The sequence below is a fragment of the Rhinolophus sinicus genome, chromosome 2 (genome assembly GCF_057876585.1).
Source record: "Rhinolophus sinicus isolate RSI-liver-muscle chromosome 2, RSI-T2T, whole genome shotgun sequence".
NCBI lineage: Eukaryota > Metazoa > Chordata > Mammalia > Chiroptera > Rhinolophidae > Rhinolophus > Rhinolophus sinicus.
Genome location: NC_142502.1, coordinates 3,117,790 through 3,144,246, shown reverse-complemented (window position 1 = coordinate 3,144,246; position 26,457 = coordinate 3,117,790). Strand labels below are relative to the sequence as shown.

Sequence of the window (26,457 nt, the reverse complement as noted above, 5' to 3'; positions counted from 1 at the left end):
TCATTAGGGTTTATTTTTCTTAGACCAAACATTTTCCTAACTGATAAAGCACTTGTGAAAAGAGACTCCTGTGCTCTATGAGATGAGCTATCTGAGCTCTTGCTGTCTATTTCTAGAAGGGACTGGGTGCCAAGGAGAGCAGATTTCCCACTTCATCATACATGTAAAATATTGTCAAATCATCAGAACACAAAACGCCAATAATTAGGGGTAGGCTATGAGTATAAGATCACATTATAAAACCTACACTGTTTATTATTTTCCACTTTTAATTATTTGTTTACTGACAAGTACTTACTGAACACCTACTACGCGTTAGGCACTGTCACAGCTATTCATAATTGGGTGCCACAGGTGAACAAAAGTCTGCAATGTAATTACTTCCATTATATGACATTCCTTCCTCTGATTACACACAAGAAGGTACCATGCCACATAACTTATGTCCAGGCTGACAGAGTTTGAGAGAAAAAGGGAACACTGTCACCCTGATTTAAACACAAACTATTCACAAAAATCAATGAAGAAACATCAAGTGTGAGAATTGTTCTGGAAAATGTTAACCTTAAATGTCACTTTTGTCACAAAATAATTGAGAGTGCAAAAAACATATCCGCTTAAACATTCTTAAGCTTAAAAGGCATATGCACAGGTAAGTAAATAAAATGCTTTTATAAGTACCACTTTAATTTCTCTACTTATGGTTTAGAAACACAATGTTTATTAATTGAAAGGAAGGATGTAGTTCTCTGGAAATTAGGTAAATTCAGTTCGTGGCCAGATTCAGTCATTGACTTCCTCAGACAAATTATGTCTTTCCCTGTTTTACTATTAATTCTAGGAATAAAGGGAGAGGCCACTGCCGGTCTCTTCTCAACTATTCAATGGAGTAATTACAATTACCACCTAAAAAAAGTCACCTGAGTATTATCATATATTTAACTATAAACATTCCAACCATATCAGATAAATTAATGTATTAAAGGTATAAAACAAACTAAATTGGAAATTTACCAATCTACTAAACACATGTATTTTTAAATATTATACAACTCTACGTAAGAGCAGGAAATATTCGTGAGGTGAAGGCCCACACCAGAAACAGCAGCTGGAACTGAGTCCCAAAAGAGAACAAGAATTCATAATCAAAAGAAGATACCACACTGATACACAGAGTTAAACAGTAAAAATAACAGAAACAGAATAAAAACATATTTAAAAATAGATTTCCAGCTTGTAGACCACATCTTAACCAACAGAGGGAAAAACAGCTTTGGAGCAGCGTCCCTTTTTAAACGGTATGCAGGGGAGCCGGGAGGTAAGTATGGGACAGTCGGTGCCCGAGGTCCTGCCCAGGACGTCAGAACCAAGGCCAGGGCCGTCGGGGCGGAGAACACGTGGTCCTGTTCCTTTTGAACAGGACTTGCTCAAGTAAGACAATAAAGAGTGAGGTATAAAAACTAGCATGATTTTGAGTCAATATTCTGCTCAACACAATGTCTATGACTCATCCACGTTGCTGCCCGTATCAGTGGTTCCTTTTTCTTTTCCTTTTTTTTTTTTTTTTGCTAAATAGTACAGTATTCCACAGTATACATGCCAGGAACTGCCTAGTAATTCACCTGTTGTTGGCTATTTGAGTTGCTTCCTGTCTGGACATACTGTGCTTTCCTGAAAATAAGACCTAGCCGGACCATAAGTGCTAATGCGTCTTTTGGAGCAAAAATTAATATAGGATGCAGTGTTATTTTAATATAATATTATAATATAATATAATATAATATAATATAATATAATATAATATAATATAATATAATGGTGGGTCTTATATAATATAATACCGGGTCTTATATTAATTTTTGTTCCAAAAGACACAGTAGAGCTGATGGTCTGGCTAGGTTTTATTTTCGGGGAAACACGGTAGCTGATATACTAAGAAAGGAAAGAAAATGGAATCATACAAAATGATCAATTAAAATGATCAAACTCAAAAAAGAATGAAAGAAAAAAGTGGGAATAAAGAACAAGGCCAAGAATAGAAAACAGTAACAAATATGACAGATATTAATCCAACTATATCAATAATTATTTTAAACACCAACAGTCCAAATATGCCTTAAAGACAGAGACCATCAGAGTGGATCAGAAAACAAGACCCAACTGTATGCTGTCTACCAGAAACCCCCTTTAAATATAAAGACACATATAGATTAAAAGTAAATGGATGGAGAAAGATATACCATGTTGATGCTAATCAAAAGAAAATGGGAGTAGCTGTATTCATTTCAGGCAGAGCAGACTTCAAAGCAAGGAGTGTTACCAAGGATAAAGAGGGTCATTTCATAATGATAAAGGGGTCAATTCTTCAAGCAGATATAGCAATCCTCAACTTGTAGTGGCTACAACAGAATATCAAAATATGCATGGCAAAAACTGACAGGATTCTGAGGAGATGAATCCATTAATATAGCTGGAGATTTCCACACCACTCTATCAGAAATGGACAGATCTAGCCGACAGAAAATCAGTAAGGACATACATGAACTCAATAACTTCACCAAACAACTGGATATAATTAACATCTATAGACTACTTTATCCAACAACAGTAGAAAACACATTCTTTTCAAGCTCACATGGAACATTCACCATGATAGACCATGTTCTGGGCCATAAAATACATCTTAAATTTAAAAGAATAAAAATCATACAATGTATGATCCTAGACAACAAAGGAATTAACTGGATATTAATAACAATACCTGGAAAATCCCCCAAAATATTTAGAGACTGAACACCACACTTCTAAATAACACAAAAGACACAGAAGAAATCAAGAAAAAAATATTTAGAAATAAATAAAATTGAAGATGCAACTTAAGATTTGTGGAATGAAGCAAAGGTAGTGTTTATAGGGGGAAATTATAGCATTAAAATGCATATTCTAGAAAAGAAGATCTAAAATCAATAATCAAACCCTCTTCTTTAGGAAACTAGAAAAAGAGCAAATTAAATCTAAAGTAAGCATAAGAAAAGAAATAAGAATCAGAGCAGAAATCAATAAAATTGAGAAGAGGAAATCAACAGAGAAAATTAACCAAACCAAAAGCTGGTTCTTTGAAAAGGTCAATAAAATCAATAAGAACAGAGAGAGGATACAAATTACTAATGTCAGAAGTGAAAAAGGGGACATCACTACAGATCCCATGGACATTAAAAGGATGATCAAGAAATACTGGGAACAGCTCTGTGCCCTCAAGTTTGATAACCCAGATGAAATGGACAAATTCTTAGAAAGATACAATCTGTCAAAATTTACACAAGAAAGACAATCTGAAAAGGATTTTACCTATTAAAGAAATTTAAACAATAATTAATAACTTCCCAAAATAGAAAGAACCACGCCCAGAATAGTTCACTGGTGAATTCTATCAAACATTTAAAGAAGAAATTATACCAATTCTCTATAATCTCTTTTAGAGCATAAAAGCAAGGAAATACTTCCTAATTCATTCCATGAGGACGGTATTATCCTAAGCAAAACCCGACAAAGACATTATAAGAAAACTACTGACCAATATTTCTCATGAGCATAGATGCAAAAATCCTCAACAAAATATTATCAAATCAAATCCAACATGTATAAAAAGAATTATATACCACGACCAAGTGGGATTTATCCAGGTACTCAAGGCTAGCTCAATAGTCAAAAAATAACAATGTAATCAATCATGTGACCAATAGGGTAAAGAAAACCACATGGCCATATCAATAGATGCAGAAAGTTCATTTGACAATATCGAACATTCACGATGAAAGCTCTCAGTAAACTAGGCCTAGAGCTAACTTCCTCCGCTTCGTAAGTATCGATAGCTAGCATCATACTTAATGGTGAGGAACGAGAAGCCTTCTCAGTGAGATCAGGAATAAGGCAAGGATATCCTTTCTAGCCACTCCCTTTCAAGATCACACTGGAAGTTCTTACTAACGCAATAAGACAAAAAAGGAAATAGAAGGCATACTGATGGGGAAGGAAGGAAAAACACACTGTCTTTCTTCACATGATTATCTGTGTAGAAAATGCAAAAGAATAAACAAGAACACTCCTGGATCCAATAAGTGATTGTAGCAAGATTGCACGATACAAGGTTAACAAACACAAGTAAATTCCCTAAAGACCAGCAAGGAACAAAAGGAATTTAAATACAATAGCTTTTATACTAGCACCCTCCAAAATGAAATACATGCTTATATGGAAAATCAAAAGACCCAGAATAGTCAACACAATATTGAAGAACAAAGTTGGGTGATGGGACACTACCTGACTTCAAGCTTTCTAGAAAGCTACAGTAATCAAAACAGTGTGGTATTGGTAAAAAATGGACAAACGAGGCAGTGGAATGGACAACAGAGAACCCAAAAGTAGACGCCCATAAATATAGTCAAGCGATCTTTGACAAAGGAGCAAAGGCAACACAGTGGACAAAGAGTCTCTTCAACAAAGGGTCCGGGCACAACTGGACATCCGCACATAAATAAATGAACCGAGACAGACCTTACACTTGTCAGCAAAAATTAGCTCAAAATAGCCCACAGACCTAAATGTAAAGTATAAACCTACAGACTTCCTCCACAGAGATACCAAAGAATAACCTACTTCTCTGAAGCTCTCCTCTGCTGCCAGCATTGCATTTGTAAACACTTGGCCTCTTCAGCACATTCTAGCAGACAAACGGACAAGCTGCAGTCAACCACCTGGCCTGACAGCCCCGAATGCCCAGCCCCACAGCACTGCCTGGGGAGAGTTCTCTCAACTCCAGCCTCGGCGCCAGGCCTAACGACCCCCCCTCCGTCCCGCACTGGTCAGTCTCCTGTCCTGTCACAGCTTGTGTCCCCTTGCTGTCCCTTCCCGCCCCCTACTTCTCCAGGGTTTCCTCAGTGCTGTCTGTCCAGGTCTTTCTGCTACTGGAAGTGTTTGCTCAGACCCAGAGACCCTGGGAATGGAAAACCATTCAGCTCTTGGCGTCGTTACACATTCTTCACTTTCCCCAACAGCTGGAGGGTTCCTTGTACCAGGTAAGTGCTGAACTCAGTGACGGTGTGTGGAATCTCTGAGGTCTGGCCAGCTGAAGGCCCCAGCTCTTCTCTCACTGGTGAGTCCTCACCCAGGAGGCAAACAATGATGTGATTTCCAGGACTCTGACAAACAGGAAAGGACGGAAGGGTGAGAGCCTCTTCTGATGAAACTCAAAGGCTCCCGCCCTAGATTCAGGGCCACGTGCACACGTTTCCAGCCTGAATCAGGACACTGAGCTGGCCCTGCCCCTTTGGCCTGGACGTTGCAAAAGAATCATATGGTGCAGTTTTTGATTCTGTGATGCCGCATTGAAATGGCGTAACTTTCGTGTGATCGCTGTGACTCACATGAAACCTCGCATGCGTCACGGTGGGAGAATAGCAGCCCATCCCACTGTCCCAAGAAGCAGGAAGGTAGGGTCCCTGGAGTCCTTTCTCCTGGCAGTCCTCTATTACACCTCACCCAACGTTAGCACATCAGGGAGCATGTACCTGGCAGGGGGACAGGGGTCTCCTAACCCACTTGCCCCCCATCCAGGAGGGAAGACGGGTGTCTGGTGCCAATTCCCTGGGGCGGGGGCTGGGGGTGGGAATAGGGGAGCACAGTGAGGCCAGACAGACACAAAAGGGGCTGCCCTGTGTGCAGGAAGCCCCAGTGAAGTCCCCAGGCCCAGCCAGGGCTGTCCCTTCCCTACCCGAGCCTACTTCCGCCCAGGGTGAGTTGGGCTCTTTCAATTGCAGAGGAGAAAAACTCAGGCCTCTGGGTTAGTGTCCCAGGGCCGCCTGCCATAACAAAGCATCACCCTGGGCGGCTTACACAACAGAGATTTGTCTCACAGCTCTGGAGGCCGGAAGTCCGAGACCACAGTGTGGCATGGCTGGTGCCTTCTGAGGGTCAGGAGAGGTGTCCCGGGCCTCTCTCCTTGGCTTTCAGATGGCCCTCTTGTCCCTGTGTCTGCACATGGCTGTCCCTCAGCCAGGTCTGTGTCTAAATGTCTTCTCAGGACGTCAGTCATGTTGGATTAAGGCCCACCCACATGGCCTCATTTTACCTTAATTTCTTCTTTAAAATCCTATGTCTGAATACGTTCTCCGAATTAGCACTTCGACATGTGAATTTTTTTTTTTTTTTTTAAGAGGGGGATACCATTCAGGCCCTAAGAGCTTTCTAGAACAAGCCTATCTTGAGGATGCTCATGGCCCGAGCTCATCTGGGCCACAGCAGATGGCAGCTTGAGAGAGCTGCCCCTCCGTCTCTCCACGGCCCCCACGCCCTCAGATGAAGTCTGACACCCTCTCCCCCTTCCGGAATGTGTCCCTGTGATTAAACACTGTGTTATAAAGGTACTTAGCTGACCGCCCATCTCTTTAACGAGGTGCCCCAGGGCAGTGTGGCCGGTGGCTGTCCTGTCCTTTGCTGCATAGGCAGCTCTTGGCCCAGCCTGGTCCCTAAAAGGCACTGAGTCTGTGGTTGTGGGAATGGTGGTCACGCTCAGGGTCTCTGCTCCCTTCTCTCAGCGTCACTGGCCAGTCCCCAAGGAGCTCAGGAATTAATATCCCATATGCTACGTTTCACTTTATGTCATTTGTACTGATACCTGCTTAATCTCCTTCAATAGAAATCACATTTATACTTACATCAATTTTAAAAGGAAAATCTTTCATGTAATTTTTAGTTAGATTGTTTATCTTAATAATTATTAAGTTGTAAGAGTCATATGAGACCTTTATTAAATACAAATACCGAGATACTTTCTCACATTCTGTGTCTTGTCTTTTCATTTCATTAAACGTTGTTTTGAAGATCATACATAAGTTTTTAATATGATGAAGTTCAGTCTATCATTTGTTTGAAGGTTACTTACTGCTTTTCCTTGTTTTGTTTTGTCCAGCTTTACTGAGGTATGATTGACAAATAAAAGCTGTATATATTTAGGTTGCGCAACGCGATCATTTGACATTATGTATACCCTGTAACATGGTGACCACAAGTTAATTACCACATCCGTCACCACACAGTTACTTTTTCTGTGGTGAGAACACTTAAGATCTTAGCAAGTTTCAAGTGTAAAATACATTCTTATTAACTATAGTCACCATGCTGTACATGAGGTTCCCAGAACTTTTTCATCCTACAGCTGCAAGTTTGTGTCCTCTGACCTCTATGTCTGAAGACCAGCACTTTTTGTGTGCTTACCCGAAGGTCCTAAGACCTTCTCCTATGTTTTCTTCTAGAAATTACATTATTTTAGATTTTTACATTTAGGTCTATCACCCAACTAAAACCTCAGTAATTCAAGAGCAAGTTTTTGAAAAGACTATCCATTCCCCCATTGAATTATCTTGGCACCTTGGGTGAAAATCAATAGGCTATACAGCGTGAGTCTTCTGTAATTTGTTCCACCCGTTCGTCTACCTAAACACTAATACCCAATGTCTTGATTACTGTTACTTTATAGTGAGGCTTCAAATAAGGTAAAGGCCTCTCAATTTGGCTTTTGCTTTGCAAAACTGTTTTGACTATTCCAGGCCTTTTGCACAGGCGTATCTCAAGAGATACTGCAGGTTCGGTTTGTAGACAGGATTTTAAAATAACTGATAAATATATTAAAGAATCTTCAGGAATATATATTTGGACAAAATGGATGAAGAGATAGGAAATTTTAGGAGATACATGGAAGCTATACAAATATAAACCAAAAAGAAATCTCAGAACTGAAACATACAATAGATAAATCACTGAATGGAATTAACAACAGATTAGAGAGAACATCACAAAGGATCAGTGAAATTAAAGATGGATCACACCCAATTACCTGAACGAAGGCAGAGAAGAAAGAATTGACAAAAACAATACAGAATCCTAATAACTTGTAAGATAGTTTTAAGTGATCTATCATATGCAGAATTAGAGTTGCAGAAAAATAGTGACAACTGGGTCAGAAAAATATATTTGAAGAAATCAAAACTTTTTCAAATTTTATTGTAATCAGCAGCTCACAGACCCCAAAACCTCAGAGGACGTCAAGCAAGACAAATATAAAATAGATCACAAAGGCACACTGTAGACAGAGCCAAAAACCAAAGACAGAAAGAAAACCTTAAAAACAGCCAGAGTCAAAAGACATGTTTTATTCAGAAGAACAACGGTAAGAATGACCGCTGGCTCCTCAGCTGGAAAAATAGATGGAGGCCAGAAGACAACTCAAAAACATTTTTTAAATGCTGAAAGAAACTATCAACTTAGAAGCCTAAATCCAGCAAAAGTATCTTTAAAAAGTGAAGCTGAAATAAGCGATTTTCAGATAAACAAAGACTGAAAGAATTTGTCAACACACTTTAATACATGTTAAGGGAAGTTCTTTGGACTAAAGTAAAATGATACTGAGACTGAAATTTGGATCTATGTGAATGACTGCAAGATACTGGAAATGGTATACGTGAGAAAACATGACAAATTATTTTTCCTTTTTAAAAATCTTAATAGCCAATTGACTATGTAAAATATTAGCAACCTGTGGGGTATATTACATGTAGCAGTGTGATATTTAACAATAATAGCATCAAAACAAAAAAGAAGTATAAAGGATTCTGCTTTTTAAAGGCTTTTACAGTGTACAGAAATGGAATAATATTAATTCAAGTGGATCAATAAAAACACATACTATAAACTTAAGAGCAACCACTTGAAAATATAAACAGGTGTAACAATAAAAGCCAATAGAAGATATAGAACAGAATATTGAAAGAAGCTTTTGATTAACTTAAAAGAAGGCAGAAAAGGAGAGACAAAGAACAAGAGATTAAAGAGAAAAGATAATTAGACAGAAGTAAATATAATATATTAAATGAAATTGACTGAACAGTCCTTTAAGAAGCAGTGATTGATTACAAGTCTCAACTATTGCTGGTTACAAGTGAAACATTAAATGTAAAGAGTAAAGGACTGAAAAAGAATATGACAGCCAACGGTAAGCCTAAGAAAGTTGATATGGCTATTAAACCCAGAAAACTTTAAGGCAAGGAGAAATTACCAGAAAAAAGACAATTCATTTCATACTGATAAGAAAGTAAACCATTGAGCAGATATAGCGAATATAAATGTGTATGCACATTTAATCATAAGTTTCTAAACACATGAAGCAAAATTCACAAATACGTAATAAAAATTCGTAACTTTATTTATACTGGAAATTTTATTTCCAGTTAAAATTGGAAAACATACATTCACAAGTGATAAAATCTATAAAAACGACCCCTTATAATTGTATCAAGAAAGTAACAGGACTTGTATAAACAAACTATAAAACGTTAGTCAGAACTAAAAAGTCATGTCAGTGCTTTTGGATTAGAAGACAATGTGCTTTCATTTTCACGGGAAGGAATCAAGGTGCTGTAACTACAATCAAAATGTCGATGTGATATTTCTGATTGAAAACAAAACTCATAGCAGAATATCTTTTCTTCTTAAGTATTCATGATGAAGGGGATAAAGAGTCATGATGTCTATAATTTACGTTGAAGTGGCACAGTGAAAAAGAATCAGCAAAGAAAATACGATAAAATGTTAACAGTGCTTGAAAGCAGTATGAGTGTATATTTGAGCATAATTTCTACTTTTCTGTAAGTTTGAAATTTTTCTTATTAAAATAGAAAACATGTACTTACTAAGTAACAATTTCCATAAAATTTTTGGAAAGTAAATGAATGATGAAGATTTTAGCAGGTGTGTAGGATAAATTTCAACCTAGTTACAGTAATTATAACAGTATGAGCACAGCTCAGGATTAGCATTTATATGGCTAAGGAGTCCAAAGAATTGTTCGAATTTATACAAAAGCATTAAATTCAACTCAGTGGAAAAATGAATTATTAGTTAAGTGGTATAGATAGATTCAACCTAAGAGGAAAAAATAGCTATAGTCATAAAAATGTAACTCCAGAACTGAGATCTAACAATAAAAATTAAAACTATATAAATACACAAAGGGAATTTTAAGTACTATTTATATTACTGTGAGGACAAGGGAGGCCTTCTTAAGCAAGACACAAAACCAGATTTGATAAAAACAAATGACAGATTTGGCCTCATGAAATTAAATTTATTCAAAAGAAAATCTGAATAAAAATTTTAAAGTCACCTCCAGAAAATATTTGTAACATATAACAGAGACATTTTTAATATACTTAAGAAAAATATAGAATGCATACTGATTTATAAAAAAGTAAGCAATTCAACAAAAATATGCAAAAGCGCTAGATAGACAGATACACAGAAGTAGAACAATAAATAGCCAACAAACGTGAGAAGACCACTAATGCAGTTAGCTGTCAGAGAATGGAAATTTAATGAGAAGTAGTTTTCACCCATATGGTAGGAGAAGTGTGAATTTCTACTGCCTTTCCAGAAGACGTAATATGTGTATACACTTCTAGCACCATATGCTATGCACTTTTTAAAGGACCAGTAGGTGAGATTATAGAGGGAAGAGTTTATTGCAGCATTATTTATAATGCAAAGTTCTAGAAACACCCGACTATCCATATGTAAAAAATTTAACAAGCCTGTATATAGTATTCCATACTACATGATGTTACATAACTCTAAAAAAAAGGAATGCATCTGGCATCATCGTGTTTTTGTTTAAAAAAATGAGAAAAAAGGTATTTGTGTATATATACTGTGTACATACACAGAGAGCTTTGAATAAACACAGAAACATGCATGGGATGATATTACACTAGGTGGTTGTTGGCACTGGACAGGAGAACAGCCCTACTCTGTTTCTTGTATACACCTGTGTATCTATGAATTGTTAAAACAGGCGTTACCCTTAAAATTACTGACTGTCAAAAATTACTTAATCATACGTAACTATACATTATACACCACTAACTTGGACATATATATCTATGCATTAAGCACCAAATATTTGCAATTATAAATTTTCTACGTTATAATTATTGTAATCATTTTGCTAAAAACATACGCAAAAAACTTGATACTAGTTACGTGACTGTTACATATAATCTAAGAATAAACATGTGCACGTGGGTTTCAGCAAGCAAAGGACACCTAATCACAGATGTGCCCCCCACTCTAATGACTCCCATAAGAAGAGGACTATGAACCACGCGCCTCTGTGCAGGCGTTGGAGTCACTATACACAACCTGCTGTGGGCACACCCGTCCCTGGGAGTGGCCAGAGGAGGACATGCTGGGAAGGGCCGTCAAGGCCCGTCGTGACACCGACCCCTGCCAGGCTGTGTGCGCAGACTGCCCTCAGTGAAAATAAGATGTCTTTGAATCGTTACCCTCCAAGAAGGGTCCCTTGATTGTGTCAGTTTAAGCTCCACACCATCTGGCCCTGCCATCTGGAAAGCAGACTGAATCACAGACAGCATTACACCACACGCAGGTGTTCCTCTTGAGCAGGTGAGGTCTATTGCATGGCCGCAGTCACCTGTAAACCCGGGCTTTGTTTGGGGGCACCTGAGTGAGCTGCTTCTGAGAACCTGCAAACAGACTCTTCCAGAAGAAATGTTACGATTTGTACTTAACGGACCACATAGGAGGCACCCGGACAAAGAGAAGAGACCGAGTTCAGCAAGACGAGAATGGAACCAGCAAACGAAGAGTATTCACAAACCTAGAGATCAATAAAGGCAGCAGTACTTAAGATGGACGTGGTCAGACCTGGAAGTAGCCACAGAAGGTTCCAGCAATAAAAGCAGGCTGTCACCACCCACAAACTGCCAGTGGACTGGGACCCAATCTGCTGACCGGAACTGCGAGGGACACACCGGACGTTTTTCTGACCCCGCAGGCGAGGCATGCCTGCTCAGAAAAGAAGGAATCGCCAATTTGGGCTGAGCCGTGAAAGGGTTAAGAGACCGCACTCCTTGTTCTGACTCCTCTCATGCCTGAAACAAACTTCTGATTGCCACTCAGCTTTCTACAGGGTTCCGACCACACAGAAGGTCAATATGCTGATGCTTATAACTAGAATGTACATGTGCAGAGCAACAAAATAGAATTCAATTCGAAATGGAATCCATCATATTAGCTTGATTAACAGGGTTTCAATTCTGGAAAATAAACCCATGTTCATTTGCTTCTGAGTCTGTGAGGCCCATGAGCACACCTGTGACTGGTGAATTCTGGAAACCTCTTATAAAATGACTTGCTTTAAAGCACCCACTCCCGTGTGACTTCTTTCGATTCCAATTCAGATTTTCATTACCCTCATAAGCCATCGTCAGCAATTTGGTCAAATAAAAATCTCCAAAGTCAGTATAAAGTTCGTATAAAACAACAACAAAAACTATATATACGTTTACATTTCTTCTTTCAAATATAAATGTATGCCAAAGTACGTTTCTGTTTTCCAATGTAAGTTTATTCCCGATAACAATTTCCAGGCTTCCAAACATGTAAAAATTGTGTTTACCTATGTGACTGATTATTGAGGTTCAGCGAGCCGGTCTGGTACATCTCCTCCAGCTGCTTCCTGTTCCCGAAGTACAGAGCAAGGTCAGTGGCAATGATGGCTTTGCGGATGATCTCCAGCACGTGCTCGTACTCGCTGGAGCTCAGGGTGGAGAAGATGTTGTGCCCTTCCAGCTGCAGGAAACACAAACACACAGCACCAGTCACAAGCACAGGCTCCGGGTGGACAGCAGTTTCTGTTACTTGAAATACAGAGCACGTCAGTGGCATGTGGCTCACAGGGGACACGTTTGGGGCGAACAAAGGAACTGTTGCAAAGCTAATGGAATTAAGGTCTCGGTGTCTCTTTACGCTCCGACAATGAAGCTACCACTTAAATGACCCACTTACACTGCAGTGACACCACTGATACCCCAAATCCCAGCAACTGAACTATATTCCTAGTTTTGGCGTATTTCTAGAAAGTAATTAAAGGGCTGGAAAATGCAAAATATTTAAGTAAAAGACTTTTCTTCTTAAACTAATTAAAAACACGAGTAATTTTTTATATTACACTGAAAATTAATGGGCTTAAAAAGTCATCTCTAACCTGTTCACGTCAGCAGGCCTAACGAAGACTGACTGACTTTATCCAAGAAGAAAATGTCCCACGACCACAAAATAAAGTATATTTAGGCAGATTAACCCCCCCACACACACGCACGCAGAGAACACGTCCCATGAAACACAAGTCATCAAGGTGCAGACACACACCATGCTGTCATCTCCCCTCGTAGGAGACACGACAGGGCAGATGCACCCGGAACAAGGCCCAGCAGTGGTCGTCTGGGTGCCATCGCCCAGAATCCTTCTTCTGCAGATGAACCGTTTACAGGCTTTTTACAGGAAGTCCTTCCTCTGAGAATTTTAAGGTTTTATTTGTAATTGAGATAAAAATGTGTTGTTCTTTGTTCAAACAAAAATAGTTGCAATAATTAAGGTGCATTAAATTTGTGGGTTCATTTCCTTTTCAGTGATTTCGTTAGTTATCAGAGTCCTACCCGTACCATACTGGTTTTTAATTGTTTTCACTTGTCTGAAGCTACAATTATTGGCTGTTAAAATACAGTAAAAATTTGAAATTATTAAAGTATATTGCTTTACAAAAGCAGCATCTCACTGAGACACTGTCTGCTTCCTATTACTTTGACATAAGTGGCTTGTGCATCATGTGTTTTCAATCATCAGAATCTTTCCATATTATTTACTCTTAAGGTTTTATAAATACTTAACTTTTCCTATGATCAATGCAGCAAATAGAGTTAGTTCTAGTTGGGTATTTTCCTGACAATAATGACAGTAAGGCCTTACATTCATAGGACGCTTTAAGTTTAGAAAGCACTTTCAAATATGTGATTTCACTTTCAGAGGATCAAATTTGAAGCCGTCTTCAGTATCTGTCTGAAATGGAGCATTTGCTGAAACATTACCAAGGTAAGGTTTTCCTTTGAGAGAAATCGCACTGCTTACATATCCCGGGCACTGCAGTAATTTTTAGTGACGCCACCTCATGTGAAGTAGCTTTCAGGGCTGTGACAGGGCCAGAGACCTGGGTGACAAGGGTGGGCTTCAGCTCCCCTCGAGGAGGAAGCTGTGCACGCTCCGAGTCCTGCGCGTGGGTGTGCATGGTGCTGGGCCTGAGTCGTGGGGCACAGGCCGCTTAGTGAGGAGCAGACAAGGGGAGGGTGCAGCACGGGGCAGTTCAAGCACTGGCGGAACCCGGTGTCCTTTCCAGTGTGCTCCAACCTCAACTCGCCACCGCCATATTGTAGAACGTCACAAGAAGGGGACCTCTGTCTGCCTGGCACTGTGAAAGCCGCTTTGCATCGCTCCGCTCCTCCCTCCAGCGGGGCACAGGCAGAGGCCTGTCACCTGTGCTCCCACCTCATTAGCGTTTGGAACTGCAGCATCTGCTTGGTGGCCACGCGAGCTCTGCTCCCGGCAGGCCGCTGGGACAGGAATCCCAGCTACAGGCTTTGTCCTGTATCACCAAAAAGCCCTTCAGCAGCAGTGCGCAGAAATAGTCTAGCGTGCTACCGAGTGTTTCAAATCTCTCTGAAATAGGGACATCTTGGCCTGGGCTCTATAGATTCTCTTGGGGTCTACAGAGTTACAAACTGACGACAATTACATATAAAGACGGTGCCAAAAAATGTCTACACATCTTAAGAAAGGAAAAAAATTTTTTAAATTGTAATACTCAATATATACCGATAACAAAAGATGAATACAAGTCATGTGTATACATTTTTTTGGCATCCCCGGTATACTGAGTGTGTGTCATTCATAACCACGTTTTCATCAGGTTCTAAAAAGTGTCCATGGTCTGAGACAAATTAAAAACCATTTTAAAGGATCTATATAGGAAGTCTGACAATGAAGTTGGCGAACTCATCCTAGAAGAAGTGCTATACACCTCACTGCTGAATATCACTACGGTCACCTTCCAAGTACTCCCCTTGGGAAGCTATGCACTGATGCCAGCGCCTAGTCCACCCTTCAAAGCAATTTTGGGACTCTTTTTCTGGAATGGCCATCAGAGCTGTCATCGTATTACCCTTGATGTCCTGAATGTCATCCAAATGTCTTCCTTTCAATATTTCCTTTCTTTTTGGGTAAAGAAAGAAGTCATTGGGGGCCAGATCAGGTGAGTAGGGAGGGTGTTCCAATACAGGTATTTGTTTACTGTCTAAAAACTCCCTCACAGACAGTGCCATGAGAGCTGGAGCATTGTTGTGATGCAAGAGCCATGAATTGTTGGCGAAAAGTTCAGGTTGTGTAACTTTTTAACTTTTCAGCACTTCCAAATAGTAAACTTGGTTAACTATCTATCCAGTTGGTACAAATTCATAATGAATAATCCCTCTGATATCTACAAAGGTTAGCAACGTCATTGCAACAAGTTCGCCAACTTAATTTTTCGACCTGGTATTCTGCTGGCTACTTCAGGTTTATTACTTCTTTTACTAGTTTATAACATCACAGGAAACTAGGTGGAAAAAGTTCAGGAGAGGACGTTTCTAACAAAAAGTTGTAACCAGGACCATTTTCTGGGATCCTTTAATGTTTTACAAGAGTAAAGGGAATGAAGGAATAAACAATACACTGCCCCTTTCCCTTCAAGAAACTCTAGAACATACAAGTATTCATTAGCATTTTGCTATGAAAACACAAGACAATAAAAAAGATAAAGAAGCCAAATATGGTGGATAAACAGCTTAAAATAGTTTCAAAGCTCCGATTTCACATTAGTTAACATAATAAAATGCCATAAAGCAGTGTAATACTTTTATACTCAGTTGATAAATTTATTATAGCTACTAGCCCAGGGTACGTTGTTTGAAGTTCACATTTATTCAAGGCCGTTGATTCCATTTTATGAACCGAGCATGAAACGACAAGCACTGCATGCCCCGAATGTTCCAGAACCCAGAACGCCTGAGCCGCATGCAGCCGACTCCTCTCCGCGGAAGCAGCTGGGCGCGCCGTGCAGAGGCTCTGAGCCCTCGCGTCTGCGAAGCCTCGGCCAAGGTGAGCAGCGCCGGAGCGGAGGCAGAAGGCCCAGGGCTGGCTGCGGGGGGCCCGGGAGCCCCAGGGGCGAGGGCCGAGGGCCTGAGCGCCGCCCGCCTGGAGGAGCCCGTTCTCAGCACAGCCACCTGGCCCCACCACGCAGCGCGGGACACGGGCCTGTGGGGAGCAGATACTTCGTCTGCAGTCTCGCTCTGTGGAAGGGGAGCAGCGGCTTCGTACCTACTGCATCCAAGGCCCTGAACGGCCCAAGTTCACCGGGAAGGGGCTCAGGTTTAGTGGGCGACACGCGAGACCGGCCTGAGCCGAGAGGAGGGCTGCGAGCCCCACGGGGACGCATGCGCGCTAGGGGAAGCCGGACACGCAGGAGCCCCGGGGCCCGGGGTTGGGAGGGGATTTCACGGTGGCCAGACTCACTGCTGAGCAGAGAAACAGCGAGCATTAAAGTAAAGGCGCTTTAACACAAGGCCTAGGACGCAGCTGCAGTGTCATCGGGAAAGTAATCAGGGGCCACTGACGACTTTGGGTGAGGGGTGCGGTGACCAGGTCTGCGTGTTGGGACGATCGCTCGGCAGCCATGTGGGCTGCACGTGGTCAGGAGGGAGGACACGCTGGTCATCTCCGGGAAGCTTTGCGAGTGTTCTTAACCACACAGAATTCCCCCAAAGCCTACCCTGCTTCGCTCCATAGGAGAGTCTCAGGGAAGGGCCTGGGAGCTCGCTTTCAACACCTGCCTGCCAAGCCGTCCAGGCCTCACGCGGCCACCCTGTCCCCGCTGGGCTATGAATCACCAGCGCAGCAAGTCACAGGCAGGGGCGCAGTCATTCAGGGGTTCTGGGGCAAAAGGCGTCCAGCCGCCAGGAAGGGCATCACCTACACACGGCAGCGGTGCCCTTACAGACACGTAAGGCTCCAGGGCACCTTCCAGTGTCTGTCACCTACTGCAGGAAAGCGCCGACCGAGCACGCTCACTATTCTGCTTGTAAAATGGGAATAAATAATACCGTGTCACAGGATACTACAAAAACAAAAACAGGGACTGTGCAAAATTCTTCAGGTTCTGGTTTATAGTAAGTCCCTAGGAAGAGACGGCATGGTGATGATGATGGTAGTGACAACCATGACGACACAATCCACCTGTGTAGCTTTTGCTCTCAGACTTCAGGGAGAGAGCAAAGCAACAGTTGCCCGGAAGTGAATCTGGTGGCCCCAGACCATTTCTATGCAGAACACATCTGCAGAAAAGGGCAGATGGAAGCCACCCTTGTGTCGCACGCTGGGTTAGTATTTAGTAAAGGCAGCGTGAAACCTAAGTACAGCAGTGTAGTTGTAAGTGCACAGACAACAGTAGTTCTGCCAAGGGCAGACAAGTTGGAAGAACACTAGCTGTGTCACAGAAATGTCAGTGCTATTAAAAGTAATGAAAGTGTCACGGGATCCCAACATGTGGGGTATAAAGATAACTTTCTGAACATATTTCAAAAGCCCTGGGTAATTCAAGATTAATGGAATATCGAGAAAATTTTCTTAATAATGAGAATAATCATTCCTAATAGTCTGTTTTCTAAAATTTTGACTTTTGAGTACTTAACATGGGATATTCACAGAAGGCATACGACAGAAAAAGGGTAGCTTCAATATTCAAAAGTCACTGACATCTCCTAAGGAAAGACAATAAATGGATTTAATATTCTGACATTAATGGCTCTATCAAATCACTGAAAATATGTAGGTAAAATTTAATAAGAAAACAGCGCTTACCTGTTTTCTTGATGGAACTGTCCACGCAGATAATCTGCTCACCTGAAGTCACTCCCCTTCCCTTCTCCTACTGAGCCAACTAAGCCCTTGGTCCCAAGGGCGCGTATCGACTCCCTTTCCCCTACAGAACACCTGTATTTGCAGTCTCCACCTCGGCACACACTGTTCGGGGAGCTCTGGGTTCTCTAACTGTCACACGTCTGCCTCCAGGTGACCACCTCTGCCCACACTGGCAGAACCAGTGACACACTTGCCATTGTGGGGACAAGGGAGGTGAGCCACTCCCTCACATGGCTCCTGAGAGGAAAACTAACCCAAACTGGAAAGCTCCATGCCATGGGGACAACCAGATATGTGTGCATTCAGGGGGCTCGAGGCCATGCCCAAGGGGCACCCTGCTGCCCTCGCTCTGTCGTAAGATCACCTCACTGGGGGACTCAGCCTGAGCTGAGCCTTAGTGGTGAGGAGAAGATCACACAGAAGGCAGCAGAGAATTACACAGAGGGAATCTAGACAATGGCACAGCACTGAGAACAGCCTGGAACTAGAAAGGTACAGCAGACACAGTAGTGCTGGACCAGACAGACCATTCATAAAACATGCACGTTAAGCGAGAAACAGTTTATTCTTGAGGCCTTGGAACCACTGATGACTGTCAACCAGAAGCTACATGTTCAGACATGTATTTGGAAGATGGACTCGAGAGGCACAGCCTTGGAGAGATGGCGATCAGTGAGGGCAAAAGGCAGTCAAATGGACAGAACGTGACGGAGACTGAATCTGGGACAGCCTTGGGGCTGTAGTGGCCAAGGGGCCAGCTCAGCACTGCCCCCTCCAGGTGGGAACACCCTCTCCCTTGAAGGCGGCCATCACACAGCCATGGGCGCCAGGGGCCGTCGTCACCAGGAAAACAGCCCGGATGCCTAGAAGGAAAGGGGCTGGGCAGCAGCCCAGAGAAAGGTAAGACGCACTTGTCTTTTCTCGATGGTCTGTCTCCTTACTCCTTTCATGACATAACTCAGCCCAGCGCTCACTCAACAAGGACTGCCCCCTGCGTCCTTCTCACTGTGACCAAATCCACACCCTCACTGCCTCCCGGTACATGAACAGGTGTGTGTGTGTGTGTGTGTGTGTGTGTGTGTGTGTGTGTGTGTTAGCCTTCAGTAAGCTTTTCAAGTGTGTTCCTTACTACGGTATTTCCCAGAAAATAAGACCTAACCAGAAAATGAGCCCTAGCATGATTTTTCAGGATGACATCCCCTGAACATAAGCCCTAACACACCTTCTGGAGCAAACCTTAATATAAGACCAGGTCTTATTTTCGGGGAAACACACTATTAGGTGTGTTTCCTCACTGCCCATTGATGCTGCTTTGCCAGCCAGTGAGCTCCTCACACCCCCTCCGGATGCCCAGATTGTCCAGGAGGCAACAGTGCCCGCCACAGCGCGAGTCAGCACGCGGGTTAAAAAGTGAGTCTCGGGTGTCTTGACAAAACATAAACCTGGCAGGGCTTGATGACTGGGTATGGGGGCGGGAGAGGCTCAGGGAAGGGAAACGAGGACTGGAAGGCCACCAATCCTGTAGCTGGGTGAATGAGGTCACCGCAGGAGACGCAGAGTACTAAGCACAATTTTGACCCCACCGAACGCCAGTTGACACGGTTGGAAACAGAAGTCATACTGCCGCTTGGCTGAAACTCAGAGTGAGAGCCACAGCCTGTTAGAGGTGTCGCAACCCCCGGGGGGGGGGGGGGGACCAGGCAGAGCTCTGGACCCTCCTGACCTTCATCACTCCAGACCCCGGAGGGCGGGGGCTTGTGGTCATTTTGTCACCACAGCCCAGGGGCCTACAGCAGGTGTTGGCAGCTGGGAAGTGCTAAGTAGCTTTGCTATTGAATCGACTTTCAAGGGGCAGTTAGATGGAGCTGAGAAGAAATGCTCTGAGACGTAGCATGAGCATAAATGCAAAATCAGCTCAGAGTATAGAAATTTCTAGGAAAGGACGGAAGCCTTTCCTGAATACTCCTGCCCATGGATACGGAGCTATCTGCTATGGCCTCAGGATACTTCCCTTGTCACAGCTCACACAGGAGGTTTTGGTCAGTCCTAGGTATGGATTCAGTTTCCAACTGGTGGGCTTTTCACCTGAATCCACAACCATACCCAGCCCTTCCTCCCAGCTTCCTGTTCTTATACTCTGTTGGGTACCATCCCTTCTCTCGTTTTAGATGCCAGCATCTCACTTAACCTTCACTTACTGCTATGAGTTCCGCTTACTATATTCTGACCATTTCAGGGACTCTGCCTCAGTAACCTGGAACCCCACACTGCTGAGGGTTTGCTGAAGATGACACAAGCCATTCTGAAGTGCACTGCTGTTGGCACATGACGGGTCCCTCCCCACCCCACCCGCTCTGCGTCACTGCTGCGTCACCTGCTTTATGTTTTATCCTCCTTCCTTTACAGACAGCCTCACACGATGAGTAAGGTCACAGTAGACATAAACTGTCATGAAGTTCTCTTTCCCTATTTATAAAAGGCATGTGTTACATATATTTTGTGTATATACAGAGGGTGCCAAAAAATGTATACACATTTTAAGAAAGGAGAAAACTGTATTAAAATTGTAATACTCACTATATACCGATAACACAAGATGAATACAAGTCATGTGTGTACATCTTTTTGGCACCCCCGGTATACATGTATGTACAGATACACACATATGCACATGGCCACACATGCCTTTCATCCTGCTTAAGTTCCAGGAACGTATGTATCTGTTTATCCATCCATACGTACATGTCCATGTCGTTAAAAAAAAAAAAAGGAAGAACAGGTGTCAAGGGAACATGAGGAAAGTTGATTACATACTGCTTTCTGGAATAGAACCAGCGTGTGAGCAAGTGAAAGGAACGTCCATCTACTTGGTGGACACGGTTAGGAAACAGCGGCACTCGAGTTAGACCTGACACACGTTTCACTCTCACCCAGCAGGTAATAGAATAGCTCATAGGCTTCAGTAAGTTCCTCATTCACCTGCTCAGTCTGGTCCTACGGACACGGGACGTGAACAGGTAAATTTGGCTGGGTTTGGACACGTCTGCATGTGTATTAGCCACCTGTGGGTGGGACAGTCAGGAAGAAGCTGATGGGAGGGAAAGCCCTGGGCTACACAGCAGAGAACAGTAAGCGTCCTTCTGCTTCGCAGCTTCCTCTGGCGCCCCCTGCTGAAGTCTCTGCCCCCCAAAATTCAAACTCCTCCCTTAGACACATAATCCTGCTCTGGGCACCAATACTGCCAGGAAGACACCGGCTCCACCAATCTGAGGTCAAAACCAGGAAACATTTTAAAACTCCTCTGTGAGAAGAATCCAGCCTCTCTGAGGGGACGGCGACCTTGCTGAGTTTGAGGAAGAAGGTTTGAAGTGAGGGAGGAGCAGTGATGTGAGGCCTGTTGCTGACTAGTTCAACCATCAAGGTCATCTTAAAGGCAATAAAGTAAAGACCAAAACACAGGGAAGGAAAAAATAAAAGACTGCAATGGACTTAAAACCTTGAATTTGCCTAACTTTCAAGACTAACTGTTCAATGCATTCTGGTTCAAGGTTATGACAGCCCCTACATATTACACTAAATGTTGTGACACAAACTTTGCCTTAGGGTATCACGGACTGAAAAGTTAAACGCGATTGAGAAACAGATCCGAAATCTTCATAAGGATTCTTTATCGGAAAATCACAGTGCCTAATGGTGAGTGTGCACACACGTTGCTGGGATGAGCTGTCCCTGCTGTTGCCAGAAGCCGTCAGAACGTCAGAATACCCCCTTACTGATGGAGCCTTGCAGTCTCCTCAGGGGCCCGGGGCAGGCCTGGCTGTCTCACCTGCAGGATGGACACGGTCTGGGAGAAGTGGTGCTGCTCCATAGTGGACGTGGAGTAGAGGGCAGCCAGCGGGTGATCGAACTTCTGCAGGTAGCTGTTACTGAAGCCCCGGTGGTCCAGGTCATGACAGAGACATGCGATCAGCAGCCCTTTGCGCTTGAAAACAAGATGGTGCACAGGTGTTCAAAACCTAGCAACAGGACCCGAGGAGACGTGCAGCGAGCGTGCTGTTCCTGCCACACTGACGTCTGCCATTAACACGGCAACATTCTGGGAACCTTTGAAATTCCCAATTATCTAACTTGCTTTTAACCTCTTTCTTTCTCTGCTTATGAACTTGAGAGTCTAATTACTCTGGAGTTTTCCTGCTCAACTCTGGGAAAAGGGGAGGCAGTATCAAATTAAAGGAAATGTTCCAAAGAATTACAGAGAAAGCCAAGGCACACAAGGAGAAGACCGTTTCAGTCCCTCATGCAGTGTTAAATTGTAATGTTATTATTATTATAATGAATGAATATAACAGCAAATCGTATAGCATGTGCAAACGACAATTCTGAGCAAAAGAAAAAGCAGAAGAGGCTGAAGGGAATTAGTGGGAGGCAGGCCAAGCACTAAAGATCAGGGCCGAGACCTGGAGGGTCAGGGGTCAGAGGCCAGCAGGCCGTGAAGAGGGAGGTGGAAGCAGAGCAGGTAGCTGGGAGAAGAGCGTGGACAGTGAGTGGGTGGAGCACGAGCTGCAGGTGAGCCTGCTCTGAGGGTCAGTGGTCAGCGAGGCGCCAGGGCTGCTGGGAGAGGAAGACAAGAATGGCAGGGGAGGGGCGGTGGGAGATGCTGTGTGGACCAGGGAACGATGACAGGACACGTTCTTTATCACAGAGACCACAGCTCCCCTGTCTACACGGGCAGCTGTCCAGGACACCGGTTTCACAGCAGAGGAGGGCGGGGATTAGCATGAGGGCTCTCACGGGGGGAGGGGACATGCTTGGTGGTCAGGATGGCCCGGACCTGGGGTCCACATGGCTGGGGCCCAGCGCTGGGCCAGGGGCTGGAGGACCGGGTTCGACAGTCGTGCATGAAGCACAAGGCCGTCACCGAGTCCTCTAAGTCTGCGAGATGGACAGCTTTCAGTAGGTGGCGAGCCTGTGTATGTAAATTCAGGGCCATCAGAGGAACACCCCAGAGCTGCTCGCTTCCGTAAGCGACAGGCGCTCACACAGGCACTCAGGTCCTAATTTGCACCCGATGTCCTGGGCTCGCAAGTCAGTGGGCTGTGTCTGCACAGCCAGGACGTCGGGCAATGAGCCCAGCGCCCTTAGTTTACATCCCTTCAGAAGACTGCAGCTTTAAGAGGCAAGGAAGACTACAAAAATTACTGTTTCCTTGGTGAAGCTGGAATTTCTGTATCTACATTTCCTACACAAAACAATGTGACAAGCGCTTGGGTACAACAATCTTTAAAATGCGCTTCTGTTAACTTACTGAACCGAAATGCGTCCCAGAGCGTGTCACCTATCGTGTCCTGTATGTGCTGCAGACACAGCATGAACTCTGCCCCGTTCTCTGGGGCGGAAACCACCTCTGCGCACACCCACCTCCAGGTCAGTGAAGAGCCCGCGGTTGTTCTGCAGAATGGCGTACATGCAGTGTGCCACGGTGACCGCGTGCTTCCAGTTGTGATAGGGAACTCGTCTGTAGTTTTTCTTCACAGACATAATAAAGCGGCACAACTTCTCAAGGTCAAAGCTGTGTGGAAAAGAAGTGGTTACGACGACAGAAGGCAGAAGAGAATGAGCACATCCTAGGAGACGTGTCTCTCCGGTCCACACGTCTGCACGGCGCACGCTGGCAGCCGTGAAGATTCCGGGCGCACTGGAGCCCATCACCACCTCCCTTGTGTTTCTCTGGCCAGTGAAGAAGGGAAGCCTCTTTCCCAGCTTCTGCTCTGATGTATTAACTGGCCCAGCAGGGAGCAGGGACCAGAACCAGCGTGCGTGGCCCGCCACTAACTCCCCTCCCCTTCCTCACCTGGCGAGCATCTCCCAGGCCCACAGAGCTCAGCAGACACAGCAACACATTATCGTCCTGCTGAAGGGCATTTTGAACTAACATTTGCCAAAAAGCAAATTCAGATCACGAACTATAAATATATATATATATATATATATATATATATGGCAAAAGAGTTTTCTAGGTAAGTGATTATCCTTTCAAAATGAATCCAAATTATTATGGTACTCAAGTTATTAAGTGGTAACTGACTATATTCTGACATGGTACATGAAAGAAATGACATATGTTTTTGTTATACAATATTGGTATTTTACATTATCATGTATTTATATTTATTTAAGTTCTTACCAATTATCTCAGTGGATTTAAGACAGCTTAAAACAAAAGCATGTCAATATAAAACAGGGCTCTTTGATATACCAAAGAGCTGAGAGTTAAAAAAACTTCTAAATATATGTAACTTATATTTTCTCCACTGATAATTTCCAAATGTCCTTGAAATACAAGGTGTGTCATTTTAAGAGTTCTAACTGGTCAAACTCTCAATTGCTATTTAAACAATAACTAAAGTTAGTCATCTTGTGTGTCTCCTTTGAAAACAGCAACTTGTATATGTCCCTGATAGATGTGAGAGAAGAGCTAGAATTCAATAGGAAAGGGGTGATGAATTAGTTCTAAAGAAACTAAGAGCCTCTATTAACCACTTAATGAGCACATGAGCAGAGAGAAGGAAAAGCACTCTTTGCACTTTAAGTCTGCGCCTTTCAGCTGAAGAAGAGCATATACAAAGTCATGACCAGCCTTTAGGAAGCCCAAGGTGAGAAGGGAAAAATGTGCAATGAGAGAGCATCATAATTAGATTTCTAATGGAATACTAGACTTTGAATCAGGACACTTGTTTTTGGTTGCTGTTTTTTTTTTTTTTCCACTTATTCTAACTGATATATTACATAAGTTGAGAGCTGATACAAAATGTATGCAAATATTCCAAAACATACTCTAAAATAGTATGTAATTATGCTGAGTAATAATCCCTGTCTTTTTCAGTTAAACAGCCTAACTGCTTTTAGCTTGTATTTTTATGATCACCTGGTTAGACATGTGGTTTTCAGCCAAGGGACAGCCATGTTGCCAGAGAGCTTGGCAGCTTCTGAGCGAAAGATGAAAAGCCTGTGGACCTGTCCAACAATCTTAGCCTTTTTTAATTTAAATATTTAGAAAAATATAATTTATAGAGATGTAGGATATTTTAAGATAACGATCAACCAAGAAAGTGGCAAGTGATATAGATCGGGGGAGGAAGAGGTTGTATCTCTCAATACTTTAAAAGGAGCTTTCAGATAATTCTCACCAGGATGTCCCACAGGACTGGTGGAGCATGTAGACAAAAATCCCAGGCCACATGTTTTCAAAAGGACCGATGTCAAAGTGGAATCTGAAATGAAAAGAAGGCAGAGCTTATTCCTAAATACAAGTAGTATGAACATAATAGGCAGAGACGATAATTGAACTTATTGTCTCTCCAGAAACTAAAAGGACACAGTGAGTGCAGCCATCTCTTTTCTGCCTTCTCAGTCACATCTCTGTGGTATGTAAAGCTTTCCAGAAGGAAATTCCATAGTGCTTAGGAATTTTGTCCAATATTTAAGCCATTGCTTAATTTTCTATTAACCATCTGTAAAACAGGATGTTGTGGTTTTTACTAGAACAATGAAAATGTATAAAAGAATATATTATGAATATTACACATATAGGATACAACTCATAGATAAGGGGGAAAAATCTTATGGAAAAATTTTTTTAGAGTTAAAAATTATCCTATCTCCTGTTTAAATCAGAGAAAAATTTCATAACTATAAACATCCAAAGACATTACCTATTTTTCATTTGCTAATTTAGTTAGTAACATAACCCAAATAAACAGAATGGAATAGTATTAAAAGAATCCATTTTCCTTGAGTTACACTTCTGACACCAAATGTATGAGTTTTCCACCCCTAGTAGAGGATTAGCAATTCTCTAATCCTCTACAGCAGGGGTGTCCAAACTTTTTTCAATGGTTTTCACCAAGGGCCATATGCGGTAAAATACACAAACAGCCGGGCCACTCACTTGAGGTGAAGTACGTATTGCCTCACCTGGTTTATTTCAGTAAACTAAATATAGTTTTGGAATTTGCTGTGGGCCAATTAACTATGGACTGCGAGCTGCAGTTGGCCCGCGGCCGCAGTGTGGACACCCCTGCTCTACAGGTACTACCAACTGACCTTCTACAGTTCAATTCAATTCGGACACGAGCTGGAGTGAGCACACCCCACATGTTAAGGGCTCGGGCCCACAAGACTGACCCTCACTTTAGATGCAAGTCCAGGCCACTAAGATTTCTGACCAATCAGCTGTAAAGCACAGGTCCCTAAACCCCATCCTCAGGTTTGATAATGTGCTACAACAGCTCACAGAACTCAGGGACACACTGGACTTACTATTTCCGGTTTCTTATAAAGGATACGCTCAAATGGAAGAGATGCAGAGGGCGAGGTTTGTGGGAAGGGGCACAGAGCTTCCCGCCCTCTCCAGCATCACCCCTCCTAGTACCTTGATGTGCTCGCCAATTTGAAAGCTCTGTGAAGCCCTTATTTAGGCATTTCACGCAGGCTTCACAGCACAGGCAGGACTGATGAAACCACTCGCCTCTGCTGATTAACTCC

General features: G+C 42.9%; 1 protein-coding gene across 7 annotated transcripts in view; it reads right to left on the bottom strand.

Annotated features, from left to right (window-relative positions):
• PDE10A (phosphodiesterase 10A) overlaps nucleotides 1–26,457 on the bottom strand; it is a 475,244-nt gene that overhangs the window by 17,423 nt on the left and 431,364 nt on the right. For all 7 annotated transcript variants that reach the window (XM_074333806.2, XM_074333807.2, XM_074333805.2 and 4 more), the window contains 4 exons: nucleotides 25,101–25,184; nucleotides 23,332–23,482; nucleotides 21,740–21,895; nucleotides 12,527–12,699 (listed from right to left, as the gene is read on the bottom strand). In XM_074333806.2, coding sequence (XP_074189907.1) covers nucleotides 12,527–12,699; nucleotides 21,740–21,895; nucleotides 23,332–23,482; nucleotides 25,101–25,184 — 564 coding nt within the window. The remainder of the gene's footprint in view (nucleotides 1–12,526; nucleotides 12,700–21,739; nucleotides 21,896–23,331; nucleotides 23,483–25,100; nucleotides 25,185–26,457) is intronic.